Here is a 23537-nt window from a genome sequence, read left to right on the forward strand (position 1 = left end):
TTCTTTTCGGAAATGCACCCAAACCCAATCTCTTGACTTGAAGATGACAATCTTGCGTCATTTATTAATTCAGGTAGCAACCTTGGAATTTTGCATCTCAATTTGTTCTTTTACTTACTTGTGCAATTTATGAACAAACTCTAGCGTTTAAAATAAACTTTATAATATAATCTATCGTTAATTAAGCTGTGTAACTCTCACATCGGCCTAATCATTTGCCGCCTATAATTTAAAAGAGTGTGTGTAAGAGAGGGAAAAGAAATAGATGCCGGCGGAACAGTAGCCGAAGAGCAACACAATCTGCTCTCATTCTGACATTCCCCACTCTACAAAACAAAACATGTTTCTATTCAAACAACAAAAAAGGAAACAAAGAAAAGGACATCCCTTGCCTTCCTACTTTTTTATAATTTTTTTTTTTTTTTTTTTTTATCTAATCAAATTCTATTAAAATTTATTAAAAACACCAACACTATATTTAAACCATTGAAATATATAAAATGAAAGTTAATGAAAAATATTATTTTCACCTTTAATATAAATAAACGTATAATATTTACGGAAAGAAATGTTTGTATTTTGTTTGGAGTCCCAATGAAAATGAAAATGAAAATGAGAATGAGAATGAAAAGAAAGAAAGGATAGGAACATTGTCTCTCTATAACAAGCTAAGCAGAATCCCCTACCCACTCATTTTATTACCCAAACTACCCCTGCCAGACTCCCGCTTAAATAAATAAATAAATAAATAAATAAATACAGTTTCTCTAAAAAATAAATATTCAATTTTAAATTTTAATTTTAAAACTTATTATATAGTCTGTTTTAGGGATTGACGACTTACCCATTCAGTGACTTTGATACTGGACGTTCCAAAAATGGGATACTATTAAGTCGGGTGAATTCAATAATAGACGCTTGTTGACATTCCAGTCTTCTTTCTCCTTTTAGGCCTACCCGAAAGAGAATCCAATGTTTCTTGGTCGTAAATATCTGAATAATACGAACCGCCCCGTGGTTTGCTTCAGAACAAAGATATATTTAATTTGAAATATTTAAATTAATATTTAATATATTAGATAGGTTAAATATAAAAAATATTAGAGAGGTTAAATAACATATTTATTATATTTTGTTACATTAAATAAAAAATATATATTTAAAATTTTTAAAGATACATTAAATAAAAAAATATATTTGAAATCTTAAAGTATTATTAAAATAAAGATACATTAAATAAAAATATATATTAAAAATTTTAAAGAATTATTAAAATAAAATACTAATGATTAGAAATGTTCGTTAGTGGGTTGGATTGGGTTATGAAAATTTTCGGGTTGGGTTGGGTTATCAATCCAAGAAACCATTTCTAGTTGAGTCAAAAAAATCTCTCAATCCAATTCAATCCAGATCATGTATACCCTTAGTTAGTACGGTTCAAAATACCATAAAATTTGTAAAAAAATTATGTGTATTTTTTTATATGTATTTGTTTTTGAGATAAAGGGGAAAAAAAAAAATTGAAGAATAATTTGAGTATTTATTTGTTTATTTATAGAAAAATGAGAAAGGTGATAATAATGAAAAGAAAAAGGGAGCAGGCTTTATACGAGAACAAAAAAGGGAGTGGAGTCCTCAGTTCTGACCTCTCTATTTGAACACTTAGCTTTTGACTTTTTCCAGTAATACCCTCTTTTTTATTTAACCATCATTCCATCCATATCAACAACACTCTCCCTTACACTACATTCCAAATTTCTCATACTCTCTTACTTACATGTTCCTCTCTTCAAGGTAGGAAATTTGTTGAGTGTCGTTAGGGGAGCTTCTTGCTAGTGCCAAGTAGTAGACACGTATGGAGATATAGGAAGATCAGAGAAGTTAACTGGAGCGATGACTCCTTCATACCTGTTAGACTTCCCTAGAGCCCGAGACATATGAGGGCACTTCAACTTATACGCAAGGAGTGCGATAATCTGATATACCTTGGAAAGTAGAAAATGGAAGACTAAGTGCACCTTAAAACCCAAATACACCGTGATGACTTACAGCCTTTAAATAGAAGTAGGATAGATGTATCTTATGAGTATGAGAGAGCTTGAAAACGAACACTTTTATCAGGGAATATTGAATATGTGAAGTTCAATGAGAGCCTACAAGTAGGTGTTTACTAGTATCTTTATGCTTTTTTTTTTTCTTTTTCTTTTTTTGTTTACTGATAGAATGTAGACCATTGTCAATGGCAAGAGCGTGTGGCTACAAGGAGATAAGGCAACCTTAATTCTCATCCCAGCGATCCAAGCTTTTGTTGAAGCAAGAACCCTTGAATCGAAGAAATTAAGATCTTTTTATACACAATTTGGATCAACCAAGAAGGAAGACTAGAATTAGATTACATGGAACTTAGACATGACAAAGATGATGCTCGAATTTCTAAGAGTGAAAATCTCGATTTGAGACCTCAATTTCATTCATTCATAATCAGATTTTTACATAGTAATTTGTGGGTATTTGTTTCTCACAAAAAAAAAAAAAAAAAAAAAAAAAAAAAAAAAAAAAAACTTTCAAATCTTCAAATGCGAAGTTAGTGGTCATGATTTAATCCCGATCCCCTTAAATTTCCACAAATGACGAAGTCTGACAATTAACTTCCACCCTTCGACCCATTACAAGAATTATGAAATTAAAAACAATAAATAAAGTTTTGTAACAACTCATGAAATAATTATTTACTTCTGAAGCTTGCAATTTCTTCCGCTACTTTAACCGTGCAAACATTTACTTCTGAAGCTTCAAATGCTCCTTCCTCAATCGAATCAACTTGTAACACATGAAATAATTATTAAACCAAGTCTATCCAATTTTGTAGATGAAAAATGAATGCTTATGGAATGTTTTTGGTCTTAGATCGTGTAATAGGTCAAATTGGAACATTTTGATCACAGTGATCCTTGTCACAAAGAGGACCCATAAATCGAGTTGTGTCCCTCTAAGCTCTAATGCCATGTTTAGTACTAATTTAGTGATATTTTCTTGGAACTGGTGTAATTTTGTAAACTTTTTTTTTTTTTTTCGTGGATATTATTTCTTACTTCTAATACTTTTTTACATCCGTTTTATTATTATGTTTGAGTTTAAATTTTTAGTGTTTCCATTTTACAAATTAAAAGGTTATAACATTATTCTTACCATTAAATCCGTATGACGATCTGTAATTCAAAACTTGGAAAAGTAGGTCGGTATAGAGAGTTTTAAAAATTTTATTTTAACCATTTAAAAGGACGGTTAAATTGAAAAGGTAAATTGTAAAAAATACCTCAAACTCTATCGTTTATTTCGAAAGAGATACTCCCTTCATAAAATATTTCAAAATTTATCTTAAAAATAATATTTAAAATATAACGAATGATTGGGATAATATTATAATTTTTGAAAAAACATGGGAAAGTAATTATTGTAAATTAGCGGATGTAGGCCTTAGTTGGAAGTAGTGAAGAGAAAGGGAGTGGCAACCGTCGCTACTTTTAGTTAAAACCACACCAACCAGTTTGCTTCTTTCTCTACCCTCATCAGTTTCCGTACCACCACCAATTACCCTCTATATTATCAAATCCAATCACGTGCCTCTTCGCGCGTGTAATCACATGATTAATACTTGGACTAAATTCAATTTTTTTTAAGGAATATTAAGGATGAAATTTGTAATGTAACCCCACTATAATTATTTATTTAGCTTTATTTAAGAGTCCACTCGCCACACGCTCCAGAAGAGGAGCGCGTGGGGGAAATGAGGCATAGAAATTCACACAATCACTTGGGGAAACGGTACTAGTACGAACGACGGTTTCTCTCTCTTCACCGCCGTTTATTTCTCTCTCCGCCATTGTTACGCACAAAACCTCGCTCTCCATGGTCCCTCTCTGTCCTCCTTCATTTCTCACACCAAAACCCTGTTTTATCTCTCTCTGTTTCATTTGCATTTATTCTTTGAGAAATGAAGCTCATCCCCTTCCTTCCATGGCCGAACCTCCCCATGGCCTTCCTCTTCATCTTCTTCTTTGCTTGTTCTTCTTCCCCTGCTTCTTCACTCCCCCACGATGAAGGTCCTCTGTTCCCACTTTTTTGGTTTCCATTTGGCCGTTTGTTGGGCGAATATATATGCCTATGATAGTATCTTAAATGTTCCATCTCATTTTTGGATATTTTATTTAGCTTTTGGAATCTGTTGCTAATCTTGTGTTTTTTTGGCCATTTTCGATAGGACGAGCGCTGATGTCAATCAAGGCCTCGTTTAGCAATGTAGCGAATGTGTTTCTCGACTGGGATGATGATCATAATCACGATTTCTGTTCGTGGCGTGGAGTTTTCTGCGACAATGTTACCCTATCAGTTGCTGCGTTGTGAGTTTTCGTCTCTATTCCATTGTTTTTCTGCTTAAATCTCGTCGTTCTACCATTCTCATTTTCTTGCTTTTTGTTCCTAGGAACTTATCCAACTTGAATCTGGGTGGGGAGATTTCACCATCCATTGGAGATTTGAGAAATTTGCAGTCTATGTATGGTACTCTTTTCTCTTGTTCTTTGGCTTAACACGGTTGGTTCTTGGTGTTCACTGTTGCTTTGTTATGGCAGTGATTTTCAAGGGAATAAACTGTCTGGACAAATCCCTGATGAGATTGGTAACTGTGGTTTTCTTGTTCATTTGTAAGATTTCTCTTCTGTAACTTTCATTTTTGAGTTTGAGTTCATTGATAGCACATACATATACAGCATCACTCGACCTCTCTTAATGTATAGGGACTTGTCTGATAATTTGCTCTATGGAGACATCCCCTTCACTGTTTCAAAGCTTAAGAAGCTCGAGTTCTTGTACGTTTTACCTATTTAGAGTTGGGTTTCTTTTGCCATCAACTTCTGTGAATTATAGTTGAATTGTTTCCCTCCATTGCAGAAATCTGAAGACGAACCAGTTGACCGGTCCGATCCCTTCTACCCTTACCCAGCTTCCTAATCTGAAAACTCTGTAATTTCTTCACTTCCTTATATGATAATCTTGTTGAGGATGGTTGGGAGGGAGTCCCATATTGGCTGTGATTTAGGAAGTGATCATGAGTGTTTAAATAAGGAATACATCTCCATCGGTATGAGGCCTCTTGGGGAAGCCCAAAAGCGAAGCTGTGAGAGCTTATGCTCAAGTGGATAATATCATACCATTGTGGAGATTCGTGATTCCTAACAAATCTTGTATGAGTTTTATTATACACGTGTAGACTCATTAGGATGAAGTTCTGGGAATAATTAGTCCTCCGTTTTGCTTATCCTTCTTGGTTTCTATTTTCTGATTTGGTGATCGATCACCCTCGTAGTGATCTTGCACGAAACCAGCTTACCGGAGAGATACCAAGATTAATCTATTGGAATGAAGTTCTGCAGTATCTGTAAATATCTCCGCTCAGCTTCTTTGACATCTTCTAAGCTATAGGATGAGCATTCCACTGGTTCTTTGAACTTTCATTTTATTTTATTGTTATCAGTGGATTACGTGGGAACGTTCTGACAGGGTCGTTGTCGTCTGATATGTGTCAATTGACTGGCTTGTGGTACTTGTAAGTGTGAATTATAATCACCCTCTTTGATCTGGAGGCTTACTTCTGGTTAGTTAACTTTGTGCTCTTGTGTTGCTTGTGCCTTATCTTCAGTGATGTAAGAGGCAACAATCTGACTGGCACGATACCGGATAGCATAGGAAACTGCACCAGTTTTGAAATTCTGTATGTTTTCAACTGATATTCTGTGATGTATGTTTGAAATCCTGTATGTTTTCAACTGATATCTTGTTCATCTCAGGGATATATCCTACAACCAAATCTCGGGGGAGATTCCATACAACATCGGATTTCTACAAGTTGCCACTTTGTAAGATTCCTAGTAACTTGTGTGATTTAGTTGCTTTAGAACTCCTTTAATTGAGTGTTAATCAGCTGTATATTATCATGTTTTAGATCATTACAGGGAAATAGGTTGAGTGGTAGGATTCCCGATGTCATTGGATTGATGCAGGCGCTTGCCGTCCTGTAAGTGAAGTTCGAAATAAATTCTCTACGCCTGTCATTTCGTCGCATAAGTAATTCTTGGTACATTTGAACATTGTATTTTGCTTATTTTATACCATGGAGCAGGGATCTGAGTGAAAATGAACTCGAAGGGCCGATACCGCCAATACTCGGGAACTTGTCTTACACAGGAAAATTGTGAGTTTTGCTCTTTGAATGTCTGAAATTTTAGTATGGTGCCTCATGGTCCATTTCTCTCTGATTAGGTACTTACATGGAAACAAGCTGACCGGGCCAATTCCTCCTGAGCTGGGAAATATGTCCAAGCTTAGCTACTTGTATGTTTGTGTTGCTTCTAATTCAACATCTTTTGTTTAGTAGTAATTGACTTTAATTCTTTACAGGCAACTAAATGATAATCATTTGGTTGGAACAATTCCTTCTGAACTTGGGAAATTGGATCAGTTGTTTGAATTGTGAGTTACATTTTTAGTTTCAAATCTCTCAACCGTGAATTCGATTAATGTCTTTCGTTTACAGTATACGTTTCCAAGTTCTGATACGAACATTTCTATTCAACTACTCAGGAATCTTGCTAATAATGATCTAGAAGGGCCAATCCCTCACAACATCAGCTCTTGCACTGCATTGAATCAATTGTAAGATACCTACAAATTTCATGAGGTCTCATCTGTTGTATGTATATATATTGATTCTATTTTTCTTCTTCAAGCAATGTGCATGGAAACCATCTTAACGGATCAATCCCTCTCGGTTTCCAAGATCTGGAGAGCTTGACATATTTGTAAGTCGTTTGCAGAACAAGTAATATTAAAATTGGAAGATGGTTCATTGAGTAAATTTGTTTTAACAGGAATCTTTCAGCAAACAACTTCAATGGTAGGATTCCTGTTGAGCTCGGACGCATCGTAAACCTCGATACATTGTAAGTTTATTCAAGTTAACGCATAGTGATCGTCCTTTCAGTTGGTTAAAATTTTTGTTTCATCCAGGGATCTGTCTCGCAATTACTTCTCGGGTCCGGTTCCTACTTCTATTGGTGATTTGGAGCACCTTCTGAGCCTGTAAGACTTCCCACTTGAATTATTGATAGAGTTGTCGCTCAAATCATGTTTCTAATATAAAATCACTTGCAGCAATTTGAGCTATAATAGACTTGTTGGGCCAATGCCAGCAGAATTTGGGAATCTCCGAAGTATTCAGACGATGTAAGGATTGTTCGTTATGAGTTCGATTTAATCTTGTGAAATTTTTCCCTTTAAATTCTTTTTACTTGCCTGTTTTGATAGTGATATGTCATTCAACAACTTCTCTGGTAGCATACCCATGGAGTTGGGTCAACTACAAAATATTATCTCATTGTATGATTTCGATACTCTTACGACGTTTTTTCTTTCCCTTTTAAGTTCCTTTTGTTAATCATTCTGATTTCATTGCTGTTCAAAGAATTTTGAACAACAACCATTTGCAAGGGAAGATACCTGATCAGCTGACAAATTGTTTTAGTTTAGCCAATTTGTAAGTTCTGTTTTATCCTTCATCAATAACAACCTGTAATGGCTTCCTCAACTTCTAATTTGTCTTTCTTACACTTATTCAGGAACTTGTCATACAACAACTTATCTGGTATCTTACCTCCCATGAAAAATTTCTCTCGATTTGAACAAAATAGGTAACGAAGACGAGTTTTGTTTGATTGAGCCTCTGTTCTTCATTTGATGATCGATGATTTTATATCAGCTTTCTCGGGAATCCGCTGCTGTGTGGAAACTGGCTGGGATCGATCTGTGGGCCTTATATGGAAAAATCTCGAGGTACACTGCGAAACGCTGATGGCATTTGTAAATAACTTGACATTATGAACCGTTCATGCCGACTGAGTCAATGTAACTTGCAGCAATGTTGTCTCGGGCAGCGGTTGTTTGCATGACGTTTGGATTCATAATGTTGTTGTTTATGGTTATAATTGCTGTGTACAAGTCGAATCCATCGAAGCAATTGATGAAGCGTTCTAGCACGGCTGGGCAAGGCAAGCATTGTTTCTATACTTTTCTTATTTTTCTGAGTTATTCCTTTTTTCTGAGTCATTATTCTGTATTTCAGGTCCTCCAAGTCTTGTAGTACTTCATATGGATATGGCTATTCACACGTTCGAGGACATTATGAGAGTGACCGAGAATCTAAGCGAGAAGTACATTATCGGTTATGGAGCTTCGAGCACTGTGTACAAATGTTTACTGAAGAATTCCCGACCTATTGCAGTTAAGCGACTTTACAATCACTATGCGCACGATTTACGGGAGTTCGAGACCGAACTTGAAACTGTTGGTAGTATCAGACACAGAAATCTTGTTAGCCTTCATGGTTATTCATTATCTCCCTGTGGGAATCTCCTCTTCTATGACTACATGGAAAATGGTTCACTCTGGGATCTGCTTCATGGTAAGCATCATCACTATTTGATTTTTTTTTGACCGAAAGTTCGATAATATTGATGATCGTGTTCGCTTAACTAATCATTAGGACCAGGCAAGGTTAAACTGGATTGGGACGCACGTCTGAAGATCGCGGTTGGAGCTGCACAAGGGCTTGCATATCTTCACCATGATTGTAACCCGCGAATTGTTCACCGGGACGTGAAGTCTTCGAATATTCTACTGGATGAAAATTTCGAGGCCCATCTCTCTGATTTTGGGATAGCCAAATGTATCCCAACTGGAAAAACATACACGTCTACTAGCGTGCTTGGAACGATTGGCTACATTGATCCAGAGTATGCTCGAACCTCCCGGCTTAATGAGAAGTCCGATGTTTATAGCTTCGGCATTGTTCTTCTGGAACTACTGACTGGGAAGAAGGCTGTGGATGACGAGTCCAATTTGCATCAACTGGTTTGTTTTGTTCACATCAAATAATCACTTTGAAAGATTCATGTTTTGCTAGAATCTGAATTTATTCTCTATGAACTGCCAGATACTATCCAAGGCTGATAACAATACTGTGATGGAAGCTGTTGATCCCGAGGTTTCGGTCACCTGCGTTGATTTAGCGCATGTTCGAAAAACGTTCCAGCTTGCTCTCCTCTGCACGAAACGCAATCCTTCTGAACGGCCAACCATGCATGAAGCTGCCCGAGTATTGATCTCCCTCCAGCCACCATCACCTACCGCGAAACATACTTCATTCCCCACGAAAACGTTGGATTATGCACAATTCTTGATTGAAAAGGGTCAGAATCGGAACCCGAAAGGGCAGGAGGAGCAGGAGAAATCAGATGCGAGTTCTTTGGATGCTCGGTGGTTTGTTCGGTTCGGGGAAGTAAGTTCTGAACAACACGGTTTGAATCAATAACAGATTAGCCAAAGGTTCATATTGTGGTTAGGGAGATGGGAAGATTAGCTGCAGTTAAGGTAAATATTGAGATCCTAAGCTTTTGTTTGTGCAGCAGGTGTTAAATGTATGCGTATTCAGTTTATTAAATATGAATATTAGTTTTCTGCATCACACTGCATGGATCCCATTGATGTAACTCCATTTTTGTGTTTTGTCTTGGAATTATAAATTGGGTTCCTCACCAATTGTACTACACTTATCTATATCTTCTTCTTTATAGCTTCAGCTATTGTTATGTACTCAGCTTTACTAGATGAAGAGCAACTCTTCATTTTTGAAGCTTAGACACTCCATCATCAGTGACTTGTTCTCACTTGATTGTATCCACCAACTGTAGAGCCTAATCAAAGATCTCTAGTTCCCTCTAGTTTCCTTTCATCATCAGTAAGCAACCGATTGCATAATGAAGGTACATAGTTTTATATAGTTATATGGTACTCCGATGGCTCTAGATTTTCTTAGGGGTGTACACCCAACTCGAGAACTCAACCCGACCCAACTCGAATTATAAGAGTTGAGTTGGGTTGGATTTGTTCTTGAATTTGAGTTGGGTTTATTTTTTTGAACCTGATCCGATTCGGATTGAAAATTCCAAAAGAAATTGATTGGGTCAACCTTGACCCAACTTGGAAACATTAAAAAAAAATTGAAGCCCAAATTAGAATGAAGCCCACCAACAATTTCCAATTTGAAGCAACCAAGATTCAAAATCAATTGGCAGTCCCTAAAGTTCAAACTAGTCGGTCTCCCTCTCTGAGTCTCTCGGTTTCTTTGTTATTTTGTCTTTCTCGGTCTTCCTCTCTGAGTTGTTGGTCTACATCTCTCCCTCTTTGAGTCTCGCATCATTGGTCTCAGTGTGCTTGTCTCCCTTTTGTCGTCAGTCTCAGTGTTCTTGATTGCTCGTCTCCGTCTGAGAGCTTCTGAACTTCAAAAAGAAGGGAAAAAAGTATTTGGTTATATTGTTCTCTAATTTGGATAGTTTAAGAAACCCGCTGCATGTGAATCATAATAAGTTCCTCTGCTGTTTAGGATTTTTTTTTTGGAACAACCCGAACTCAACTCAAAAATAGACGGTTGGGTTGGTTGAGTTGTAAAATTTTTCGAGTTGGGTTGAGTTACCAATCCAACCAACCCAAACTTTTGGGTTGGATAAAAAAATCCCTCAACCCAACCTGAACCATGTACACCCTCGATGATCTTTTCAACACTTGCCCAGGTGTCACTTGCTCCACCTCTTGTTCCTAAGCAACCGTCTTAGAAGTTTCTTGAGTATTTGCTACAACATTACTAAGTGAATTTTTCAACTCAACCTTAATTTCCACTTGTTTTGTTGTCCTAGAACCTTTCTTCTCTTTGTCCTTGTATATGACATTTTCGGTTACGTCACAATATCTCAAGATTCTCTTGTTCTTGAGATCCCAAAACTTGTACTTGAACATGTCAGAATCATAGCCTATGATGTAGCACTTCACAGGCTTAGCGTCAAGCTTAACACTCTTCTCTGGATCAACACAAACATACACAATACAACCAAAAGTTTTCAAGTGAGAGTACTTGAGTTCTTTTCGTGTCCATACTTCCTCTGGCAACTTGAACTCCAAGGGTACTGACGACCCTCTATTGATCAAGTAGATTGCTTTATTTACAACATCGACTCAGAATGTATTTGGCAATCCAGAATGAATCCTCGTACTCATTGTCTGCGTTCTATTCATCCTTTCAGCAACACCATTTTGTCTTGCTTTACCGGGAACTGTTCTCATCAATTGAATTCTCTCAGCTGCATAAATGCTTTAAATTCTGACTTGTTGTACTCTCCTCCATTGTCAGACCTCAGGCATTTGATCTTCAAGCTAGTATGATTTTCAACTTCAGCTTTCCACTTCTTGAAGGTGGCACATCTGATTTGTGTTTCAGGAAATAAATCCACACATTCCTGCTGAAATCATCGATGAAGGTGACGTAGAACTTTGATCCGCCAAGTGATGGAACTAGAGATGGTCCCCAAACTTCTGCATGAACCATTTCCAACCGCACTTTCTTCAATTCTCTGGCAACCTTTGTATACTCGTTTCTGTTTGCTCATAAAACAGTTTTCACAAAATTTCGTATCAACAGATTTTAGACCTTCAAAAACTTCTTTCGCAGTCAACATCTTAATTTCTTTGATGCTTATATGTCCAAGTCTATAGAATCAAATTTGAAGCACTCTCAATAACAACCATGTTCATACACCATATAGTGGTGTATAAGGTTCCAGATTTTGTGCCACGTGCTACCACCATGACACTCTTCACAATCTTTCACGAACTCTTTCCAAACTCTGTTGCATAACCTGTGCTATCCAACTGATCAATAGAGATCAGATTCTTGTTGAGACCAAAAATATATCTTACATCCTTGAATGTTCACTATTTTCCTGCCGTAGTTTTTATGTAGACATCCCTTTTTCTTTAATCTCCAAATTTTTGTTGTCGGAAAGATACACCTTCTCGAAATTTTCACTTGAAATTTGAAACAGCTGATAAGATAAGGAATCAATACAAGGGGAATAAGATTCGGATTACCTTGTTGATCGAATATCTCAAGGCAAAAACATTGTTTGAGATTCGAATCACTCCACAAGCAAGATCGATCATGTCTAGCTTGAATGATTCTTCATGATCAAATATCTCAAGGCAAGAACACTTACTTGAGATTCGAATCACTCCACAAGTAAGATTGATCATGTCGAGCTTGAATGATTCTACATGCACCCTAAACTACATAGAATTGCAAATAAACTTAGCCATTGGCTAAAGAAAAGCACAAATGCTTCTTTTACTATATTTTTTCAAGTCTACTTACAAATACAACATACATGGCTTTATATAGCCTTAAAATGAAACTATTAAAAGCATACCAAAAGTTGTAACATTCATACTTAATGACCATAATTAGCCATTATGTAAATGTAACCTAAAGTAAATAAAAAGTCTTAAAATACAATAACTCTAAATTATTCTAAATTGTAACCCACCCAAAATTTACAACAATCAAACTTCATTCTTCTTCAATGTAGCATGAATTGAAACATCTTTTCATAATTTTGACAACCTTTTCTTCACATCTTCATTGAAGTATATTGTATGATTGATGTCTTTTGGTTCATATCAACAGCTCTTTATTTGGAGAGGATGAAAAGATGCACCTGAATCCAAAATCCAGGATTATATCGGACCTGTTGGGTTTTATGTCCTAAAACTTATAGTTTGTATACAAAAATATATTCTAGTTTCAATAAAGTTATTATTGTTGTTTATTCAGTAAAGATTGTTATTGAATAAAGTGAACTTTATGATCATTAATCTAAATCCAATAAACTAAGAACACTTTGGCTATAGTATGATTACTTGAACTATATGTAGAGATATAAGAGTGGATCAATTTCAAGTATATAGTCAAAATGATCTATAGTATAAGGAGAAGGCTGAGTACCTTATTCTAGGGACACTATGGATGCGGCCCACTTTTGTAAATGATATAAACAATGTGATCACTAAATTGTACATGTGGAGACATGTGAGTGGGGGCGTCCTATGAAATGAGAATTGTATAAGATCGGACCATGAAGAAAACCACTTTCACTTTATAATGTCGTTTACTGTTGAGACTGATTTTCTTTTCATTCGATAACCTAGGTAACTCGGTTTTAATCCTGAGCTAATCATGAACTCCTGTTTATTCGGAATTATCCTTAGATTTGCATGGGTGAGAGTGGCTCTAGTTCGCCGACTCAAAAGGCCTCTCATTTCAGGGGTAAGACTGGGTGAATGGCTGGGGACGTGGGGTGCAAGATGGAATTCACTCCTACCCACTTTTAGGGATAGAAGAGAGGTAATTCCCTTAAGCATCGACTCCAGGTCTTGAACAAGGGGCCCCACCCTCTCATTGGCCTGAAAGGGATTCGGTTTACTGGTTGGACCACAAACCAATTGTTCATTAGAGGATCAGTGAGACATAAGGAACAAGAAGTAACTTCAGGGGTAAAACGGTAAATTGACCCAGCTCTAGTTACGAACAACCTGTGAAGGATCGATTTACTAATCATGGTTATATCAAATGGACAGAAATATATCTATAGTGAGGGGAGTGCAACTACTAGGCTATAGTGGAGTGTCGTAGTAGTTAACGAATGTTGGTTAACAAGGTTAATGAGTTTAGCCGGTTAATCTTGGATCGTTAGAGCCCATGATCTATAGGTCCATTAGGTCCCTCTGCTAGCTCATATCGGACTAAACCATAGAAGTGTGACGAGTGAGTTCGAAGTGTTGGAATTCAACTTAGGGAATATGCGCTACATATATACGATATATTTAACCGCATTTTTGTTTTATTTACGAATTAAATAAAAAGAGAGAATATGAGATATTTAAATAAGATTTAAATATCTTACTCAATTATGTGTCGGAATTGATTGGGATGACATTTGAATTAATAAATATTAATTAAATAGATTAATTAATCATTTAATGTTACTTTAATTTGAAATTAATTGTTGAATTAAAATGAAGAAAGTCAAAATGTTGACTTCATTTAATGGAAAAATCCATGTTAGTGAAATTTTGAGGTGTCAAAATTTGGTTTAACCAAACTTGCATGCTTGCCAAATAAACCCCACAAGTGTGAGTGATTTTGAGTGTCAAAATTTGGTTAACTCAAACATGCATTCTTACCACATAATCCCAAACATTTGAGTGGAATTTTGAGTGTCAAAATTTGGTGATATCAAATTTGCATGAACATGCAAACATGACTCTTTAAATAGAGTGATCATGGTACATGGAAGGTCTTCTGGTGAAAAACCTTGAGAAAAACCTCTCACAAACACTCTCTTCATATATACAAAATCCATCCCAAGTTTAGTCACTTACCGGATTCCACAATCTCGTTCTAAAGCCGGAGGATAGTGGAGAAGACACTAGTGGTGGTTCGAAACCGATTCGTGAGAAAAAAGGAGTTTGAACTACAAAAGGTTAGTATTCAAACTCATTAAGTTTTAATTCTTATGAACATGTTAGTTATTTACTATAATTGATGTTCTAAAAGTGCCTAAGATCCAAATTGCTTCCGCATGTGTTATATTAACACCATCAATTGGTATAAGAGCAAGTTTTAGGCATTTTATTTACATTAATTTGATCATGGTGGGTACCATTTCATGAATGAAATTTTGTGGTTGCTAAAGTGGATGGTTTTGGTTTTGACATTTTTTTATGCTTCCATTTGATACAATTATTGTAATAAGCCTAATGTGTATGAGCTTTAATGAATGGTACCATTTTAGGTTGTAATTGATCGAAAATGAAAGAGACAGCAAGCTGAATCGAAGAAGATGGAAGAGGCGGTTCGGATATTTTTTCTGCCGTTGGGGTTCGATTCAATGTTTTTAAGGGTTGGTTCGCCCAGTTCGTGATCCTCGGGAGCGGCTCAAGTTATTTTAATTATTAATGTAATAATTTAGTTAATTGCTTACTTTAAAATGCCAAAACCAACCCACTTTAGTGTGTTTAATTAATTATGCATTATGAATGTATGTTTTAATTAAATAGAAAATGTATATGCATAAAGTATGTCATATAGATTTAAAATCCCACCATAGGCTAAGCATGTTTCATGCATTCCAAGTATTGTTTAGGGTTCCATGAGTGATAGATATAAATTGTTATATTATTGTTTAGGGTTCCATGAGTGATAGATATAAATTGTTATATTATTGCATGGAATGGATGATTATATAATTGTTATATAAAGCATGTTAGATGCATGTTATAGGTTATTTTTAACGTCATAAAACGAGATAGACGTTAAAATCTATAATAAAGCTAAGTACATGCTCACTTTAAGGTTAAGAACCAAGCATGATCAATTTTCATAGTTAAAATAGGTCGATGTCTTGTAAAATTGTGCTCACAAGAAAGCTCACCTGGCACGATCTTGTCTAAGGCTGGAAGTACTTAAGTTGACGGTTTACAGAACACCTACTACCTGGAGATCGGACCAGTACTTGAGCTTAGTTAGCCGAGTCTTATGAGCATGCTTGAGTGATGTAAGTTTTGGAAAAATCACCTAGACTTAGGTTATATTTAATTAGTCGGAATATACCTAAGTAATGAGTATACCCAACCATCTAAAATACTTAGTGGGAGGAAAAAGGTATATAAGATACATAGTTTTCCTCTTCACGCTCTTTGAAAAATTCACACCGTGAGATTCATGCTCGGCCCCGTATCGCCCTGGGAGCGTCCTCCATTCGGATGGTATTTGCATGAGTCAATTGTTGGATCGATATGACAACATTAGAGGTGGGTGAATAGGGTTTCAACAATGTAATTATTATTATTATTATTATTATTATTTATTATTATTTTTTTTAATAACAATCACCTTGATACCATGCAATAAAACTTCACAATAATTTAGAACTTAAATAAGAAAAGGGTTAGAAAATATAACACCGTAGTTTTATAGTGGTTCGGTCAAACTCGACCTACTCCACTCCCCAAGCGCCTCTTGGGAATTTGAATAAAACTTTATATGACTCTTCCCTCGGATCAGAGCCCAACCGCTACACTGCTCTTTTTACGAGTGCAAGAGCAAACTCAATCTTTTCCACGGCTTAGGATCAAATCGGTACACTGCTGTTTTTACAAGTTCAAGAGCAAACTCAATCCTTTCCACGGCTAAGGATCAAACTGATACAATTGTCTGAAATCTTACAAAAACACACCACAACACTGAAGTAATAGACATCTCTTTCAGGAATGATAAAAATAATAGAATTGGAAAAATAGAATTGGAAGCTCTGGAGAGAGCAACAATAGAGGATTTAAATAGAATTGGAAGCTCTGGAAAGAGCAACAATAGAAGATTTTTTTAAAAAAATTTAGATCGAGGAAACAAATGTTTTGTGTGTTGTGTTGTGAAAAAATACGAAGAGGTGGTGAGTTTAAATAGCGATCAAGTTGTAAAAATAAAAATTGATACGGACCACTAAAACGTAAACGCAGACCACGAAAAATAATATTTATTTATTTTTAAATTTATCGTAAAAAATTATAGACCACATGTTTCATTTAAATTTGAATAAATAAATAAATAAATAAATCAATATATATATATATATATATATATAGTTTTAAATAAATATTAAAAATATTTTAAATTCATTTTTATTATATATATATCATATTTAAATGTAATAATATAAAAAAAATGTTAATCGACCATTTTAAAAATAATTAAAAGTTTTATAAACCTAGATGAAATCCTTTTAATTGAAATGATTTTGTAATTCAAATAATTATCTTTATCAAAACTAAATGAAATCATTATAATTTCTATCCATTTAAAAGTAATAACTGATTTTGATAAATGAAATCATTATAATCTTTTTCATTTAAAACTAACAACTAGTTTTCATAAATGTAAATAAAACCTTTATAATTTCTTTCCATTTAAAAGTGACCGAAAACTTTTATAAATATAATTGAAATGATTTTATAATTTAAATACTCCTCTTTTAATTTAAAAGTAATGGAAAACATTTATAAATGTAATTGAAAACTACATCATTGTTACTCTACCAAATTTGTAAATGTCATACTTCGATTGGTCTATGATGTCAATTTTGCCGCTTGGTCCATGATGTCAATTTTGTCACCACATCATCACGTCAGGTATCTTGTTTTGAATTTGATTTGTCCATGATGTCAATTTTGCCTCCACATCATCACGTCGGGTATCTTGTTTTGACTGAAACTTGTTCGTTTTATCTCTAATTTGAGTGAACCAAAAAAGACGTTGAAATCGTTATTCCCAACCTTACACTGTGGACAAAATACTGAGAATTGTTAATAAATGAAGATAGTTTTGTTATCATCAAAACATCAATTAATTAATTTGAGATTAAGGCGAAAAAACCAACATCAATAACAAGGTGAATAGAGAAGTATTTATAGTAAGTGGGAGAAGGAAGTATATCAAATACGTCCTATGGTCTCCACCACTAGGTTGCACCGTGAGATTCCCATGTTCCACCTGCATGTTGCCCTAGAGCAACTACCCATTCGGAGGGTCGTAACATGGGAGTCGAAACAACGCAGACTCCAGAAATGGATAGGATTTCTTAGGTCCGGTCCCAACTTTGGCTTTTTCATTCGATAGTATTGTTGGGACCGATCTATGAGGTCTGAAAATGGCGAGTCACACTTACGAAGAAATACTAAGAGTTGGTATATTCTTGACCAAAACAGCGATAACTAAGAACACTATAGGAACAAGAGTTATTCTGGGATTAGTGTTTAAGTCAAGAATGTCTTGGTTTAGTGAATGAGTGATTGACTGCCCCTCGGTAGCAGTTGCTCTAACTCACTAAAGTATCGTTGCAAATTAATAATGATTTGGGTACATTATTACATTTGCTAAAATTGATTGGATTATACAGGATTAAGTCAAATCACTAATAGAATTTTCTTTATATCACAGCATGACAAACTCAATAGTACAATTGAAACATCTTTTGATAATTTTGACAACCTTTTGATAATTTTGAAACATCTTTTGATAATTTTGACAACCTTTTCTTCACATCTTCATTGAAGTATATTGTATGATTGATGTCTCTTGGTTCATATCAGAGTGGCTCTAGTTCGCCGACTCAATAGGCCTCCCATTTTAGGGGCAAGACTGGGTGAATGGCTGGGGACGTGGGGTGCAAGATAGAATTCACTCCTACCCACTTTTAGGGATAGAAGAGAGGTAGTTCCCTTAAGCACTGACTCCAGGTCTTGAACAAGGGGCCCCACCCTCTCATCGGCTTGAAAGGGATTCGGTTTACTAGTTGGACCACAAACCAATTGTTCATTAGAGGATCAGTGAGACATAAGGAACAAGAAGTAACTTCAGGGGTAAAACGGTAAATTGACCCAGCTCTAGTTACGAACAACCTGTGAAGGATTGACTTACTAATCATGGTTATATCAAATGGACATAAATATATCTATAGTGAGGGGAGTGCAACTACTAGGCTATAGTGGAGTGTCGTAGTAGTTAACAAATGTTGGTTAACAAGGTTAATGAGTTTAACCGGTTAATCTTGGATCGTTGGAGCCCATGATCTATAGGTCCATTAGGTCCCTCTGCTAGCTCATATCGGACTAAACCATAGAAAGTGTGACGAGTGAGTTCGAAGTGTTCGAATTCAACTTAGGGAATATGCGCTACATATATACGATATATTTAACCGCATTTTTGTTTTATTTACGAATTAAACAAAAAGAGCGAATATAAGACATTTAAATAAGATTTAAATATCTTAATCAATTATGTGTCGGAATTGATTGGGATTGACATTTGAATTAATATTAAATATTAATTAAATAGATTAATTAATCATTTAATGATACTTTAATTTGAAATTAATTGTTGAATTAAAATGAAGAAAGTCAAAATGTTGACTTCATTTAATGGAAAAATACATGTGGAATTTTGAGGTGTCAAAATTTGGTGATCTCAAATTTGCATGAACATGCAAACATGACTCTTTAAATAGAGTGATCATGGTACATGGAAGGTCTTCTTCTTCGTGGTGAAAAACCTTGAGAAAAACCTCTCACAAACACTCTCTCATATATACAAAATCCCTCCCAAGTTTAGTCACTCACCGGATTCCACAATCCCGTTCTAAGGCCGGAGAATAGTGGAGAAGACACTAGTGGTGGTTCGAAACCGGTTCGTGAGGAAAAAGGAGTTTGAACTATAAAAGGTTAGTATTCAAACTTATTAAGTTTTAATACTTATGAACATGCTAGTTATTTACTATAATTGATGTTCTAAAAGTGCCTAAGATCCAAATTGCTTCCGCATGTGTTATATTAACACCATCAGGACCATCCATGCCGAGGATTAGAACATCCCCAATATCTTCTACTGAATTTATAGAATTATTATCATCTTCCGATTTGTGATTCTGCTTTTTCTTTGGTCTTGTACAATCTGTCTAAAAGTGTCTTTTTTGTCTACAACTCCAACATCACGTTTGGTTTGTTTGGAAAATTTTCACGGTCCTTTGATTTTGATCGACATTTGTTTGGGCCATTCGATTTATTTTTTCCCTTTGGTCAACATTGAGAGCACTACTAGATGAATCTCCAATTTCTCGTTTGCGAATACTTTCGCTGAGAAGTACATCTCAGATTTTATCAAACTTCAGTTTCTCAGATCCTCGAGAACTGCTGATCGCGGCAACAACAGTATCCCACGACTCAGGTAAAGATGACATCAAAATCAGTGCCTTAATTTTATCTTCGAAATTAATTTCCCTCGAACTGAGTTGACTTACAATCATATTGAATTCATTTATATAATCCGCAACAGATCTTCCTTCAGAAATTTGTAGATTGAATAGTCTTCGCATCAAATACACCTTGTTCATAGCCGACGGTTTTCGTACATATTCGACAACACCTTGAACAGGTCTGATATCATTTTTTTCTTGATGATGTGGAATGTCACGTTTCTAGGTAGCGTCAACTGGATCAATCATAGGACTTGATGATCCTTGAGCTTCCGCTGCTCCGTGGTCATGGTATCCGACTTCACCTCCGATAGGGGTTTGTGAAGACTTTTTGGTACAGATAATCTTCAACCGCATCTTCCAGAAATTGAAATCGGATCCATCAAATTTCTCAATTCCAATTTTTGAACTTTTCATGTTCACAGATCGTGGTGAATCTTGCCTAACTTTGATACCAGTTGTTAGGATCACACAACAATGCACACACTCGATCTAGATGAACACAAAGAACAAGGGAGAGAAAATGTAAGGAGGAGTATTGGTAAAAGTTTTGTATTGATGACTTCAGGTATATACACCAAAAGAGAATACAGAGAATGTAGAAGTAATCTTCAAATTACTGCCTAAGGTTATATATATGGTTTTGATTTACTTTATATAGTTTTAACTGATATAACCACCTACTATATATAAATATCTACCCTATTTATTTCCGATATAACCATTAGTGTATATATAAATATCTACCGTATATTTTTCTACCAACTTTTTACTATAAATAGTCATTTACTATATATTAAGCTTTATATAACAACAAAAGAGAATGAATGGAGGAGAGAGAAAAGGAGTTTGAGAAAAAGTAGCCATCCAGATACTCCAATCGAACCATGAGTCATTTTTTTGTTAGAAGATTTTGATTGGGTGAGAATAGTGAGAGTGTTTCTAGGGATTAGTTTAAATATTTTTAGATTTATTTACCCGATTTGTTTCCAAGATTTATTTTCAAATTTGTTTAGTGGTTAGTTTATTTGTAAGGCGATGAAGCGAAGTTCAGTATTTAATAATATTATCCCTCCCCTAACAAACAATTGGTATCAGAGCCGCAATTTTTTAGTGATCAAATAGAGAGTATGAGTGAAGACAAAATTTTAACGAAGATCCCTCACTTCGATGGTCACTATGATCATTGAAGTGTGAGCTGATGGAAAATTTTCTCAAAGCAAAAGGTCTATGGAGTGTGGTGGAGAATGGTTTCTCAGAACTAGAGGAAGGAACAATGTTGACTGAGGCACAAAAGGGCCACTTGATGATGCTAGACTTAAAGATCACCAAGTAAAGCATTACCTCTTCCAGGCAATTGATCATACTATCTTTAAACAAATCTTGGATCGTCGCACAACCAAGATTGTTCGGGACTCAATGAAGCGAAAATTTGGTGGAAACCTAAAAGTGAAGAAATCTCTTCTTAATGCATTAAGGAGAGAATTTGAGATCCTAGAGATGAAGAATGAAGAAAGTATCACAGATTATTTTGCAAGAGTGAGGATAATCTCCAACAAGATGAGAAGCAATGGTGAAGATATGCCAGACAAGAAAATTGAAGAAAAATTCTGCGTACCCTGACTGAAAAATTTACGTATGTTGTAGTATCTATTGAGGAATCCAAAGATATTAATAACATGTCTATTGATGAATTACAAAGTTCATTCAGGTACATGAACAAAAATTTTGAAGGTCCAACATTAATGGAGAGGAGCAAGTTCTAAAAGTCGAACCACGAACCGAAATAAGTAATAGAGGAATAGGAACTTACAGGGGTAGAGGATGCGGAAGAGGAAAATCAACTTTCAAGAAAGCAACTGTTGAATGTTATAAGTGTCATGACTTAGGTCATTTTCAATATGAATGTCCAAAGATGAATAAGGAAATGAATTATGCAAAGTCGGAAGAAGAGGATGAAATGCTGTTAATGGCTCATATGCAAAGACATGAAGCAAGAAGGAGTGATGCTTGGTTCTTAGATTTTGGTTGCTCAAACCATATGTGTGCAAGTAAAGGTATGTTTTCAAGCTTAGACAAGACATTTTCCCACATTGTCAAACTTGGAAATAATACAAGTATGAAAGTTATGGGAAAGGATGCAGTGAAATTAACTTTGCATGGGGTTCGTTGCACTATTAGTAATGTGTATTGGGTACCTGAACTAAAAAATAATCTCTTGAGCGTTGAACAACTACATGAAAAAAGAGTAGCAGTGCGGTGTATGTAGCATTTATCATCCAAAAAAAGGAAAAATAGCAGAGTCAATTATGAGCGCAAATCGGTAGTTTATTTTGGGTATCAAACCATCTCCCACAACAAATGAAGAAAGATGCCTCCAAGTTTCAAATACGGATCAGTCAACACTTTGACACCATCGATATGGTCATCTCGGCTACAAAGGCTTGTGCACCTTGAAACACAAAAACATGGTGAAAGGCCTGCCGCAAATTGGATCTCCAAACACCACCTGTGAGGCATGTATAAAAGAAAAGCAACATCGGACTCCATTTCCAAAAATGGGTAAATGGAGAGCAATGAAAAAATGGACTGGGGAAAACATTGAAATTGATAAGAACACAGCCGAAGGAGGAGGAATCACAGAGGAAACGACTGAACCGGTTGCTGAAACCATCGAACCAGTTGCTGAAAACAAAGAAGGGAAAATCACGGAAGAAACGACTAAATCAGTTGCTAAAACAATTGAACCAGCTGCTGAAAACAATTTTCCAGTAACTGTTGCACAAAATTTGACAATAAGAGAGGGGAGAAATCGACATCCACCTGTATGGTTAGCAGATTCCGGTGAAGGCTATGAGAAAAAGGGAAGTGAGGAGATGGTGTACAAACTCCAAAAGGCTCTCTACGAATTAAAACAAGCACCTAGAACCTGGTTTAGTTGAATAGAAATCCTACTTCATCAAGGAAGGATTCAAAAGCAGTTCCAGTGAGCAAACACTCTTTATCAAGAGGAATGGAGGACAAGGCAAAGATGAAAATGGTGCAAAAGTAGATGTAACTTTGTATAAACAAATAGTGGGAAGTCTGATATATCTCACAGCTACTCGTCTTGATCTCATGTTTGTTGTAAGTTTGATTAGTCGTTTTATGGCATGTCCAACACAACAACATTTTGCAACAGCTAAAAAGGTTTTAAGGTACTTGAAAGGTACAGTAGATTATGGTGTATTTTATAGAAAGGGAGGAGTTAGTGATTTAAATGAATTTACTGATAGTAATTATGCCAAAGACATGGAAAGGCTATGTGTTTATGATGAGTGGAGGAGCAGTAGCTTGGTCTTCTCGTAAGCAGCCTATAGTCACCTTATCAACCACAGAAGCTGAGTTTGTTGCTGCTCGTGCCTGTGCATGTCAAGCTGTTTGGATGAGGAGGATACTCAAAGAGATTGGTCACTCTCAAATAGAAGGAACAAAGCTAATGTGTGATAATACTTCAACTATTAAGCTATCCAAAAATCCAGTTCTACGTGAACGTTCCAAACACATAAGAGTAAGATTTCACTTTCTTAGAGATCTTACAAAAGAAAGAATTGTTAATTTATTATTTTGTGGTACCCGAAATCAGCTTGCTAATTTGTTGACAAAGCCTCTAAAATTAGAAGCATTTCGGAAGTTGCGTGAAGAACTTGTGCGTAGAGTTTTTCTGATTTGAACTAATTCTTGGAATAAATTGAA

At 35.6% G+C, this 23537-nt stretch overlaps 1 protein-coding gene across 2 annotated transcripts; it reads left to right on the forward strand.

The window, feature by feature from the left end:
• The first annotated feature begins 3878 nt into the window (after positions 1-3878).
• On the forward strand, positions 3879-9659 carry LOC111784342 (LRR receptor-like serine/threonine-protein kinase ERL1). 2 transcript variants are annotated; one of them, XM_023665068.2, is made up of 27 exons: positions 3880-4103; positions 4262-4400; positions 4484-4555; positions 4632-4703; positions 4797-4868; positions 4951-5022; positions 5366-5437; positions 5534-5605; positions 5699-5770; positions 5847-5915; positions 6002-6073; positions 6179-6250; positions 6319-6390; positions 6457-6528; positions 6640-6711; positions 6786-6857; positions 6927-6998; positions 7066-7137; positions 7210-7281; positions 7363-7434; positions 7520-7591; positions 7674-7745; positions 7814-7887; positions 7971-8102; positions 8177-8515; positions 8597-8964; positions 9047-9659. In XM_023665068.2, the coding sequence occupies exons 1-27, from the start codon at positions 3995-3997 to the stop codon at positions 9422-9424; spliced, it is 2976 nt and encodes a 991-aa protein (XP_023520836.1). In that variant the 5' UTR covers positions 3880-3994; the 3' UTR covers positions 9425-9659. The 2 variants fall into 2 exon arrangements, with proteins under 2 accessions (XP_086974344.1, XP_023520836.1); XM_087118218.1 differs by lacking the exon at positions 6786-6857 and having other exon boundaries at positions 3879-4103.
• Positions 9660-23537: the final 13878 nt, after the last annotated feature.

This window comes from Cucurbita pepo, chromosome 15, assembly GCF_057944985.1.
Source record: "Cucurbita pepo subsp. pepo isolate OVF chromosome 15, ASM5794498v1, whole genome shotgun sequence".
Classification (NCBI taxonomy): Eukaryota; Viridiplantae; Streptophyta; class Magnoliopsida; order Cucurbitales; family Cucurbitaceae; genus Cucurbita; species Cucurbita pepo.

What these genes read in the sequence shown, in the direction of transcription:
- LOC111784342 (XM_023665068.2), top strand. Translation starts at nt 3,995, where the DNA reads ATGAAGCTCATCCCCTTCCTTCCATGGCCGAACCTCCCCATGGCCTTC. An exon ending in ACCCTATCAGTTGCTGCGTT is followed by an intron (nt 4,401 to 4,483) that starts GTGAGTTTTCGT and finishes TTTTGTTCCTAG; the next exon opens with GAACTTATCCAACTTGAATC. An exon ending in TCTCGATTTGAACAAAATAG is followed by an intron (nt 7,746 to 7,813) that starts GTAACGAAGACG and finishes ATTTTATATCAG; the next exon opens with CTTTCTCGGGAATCCGCTGC.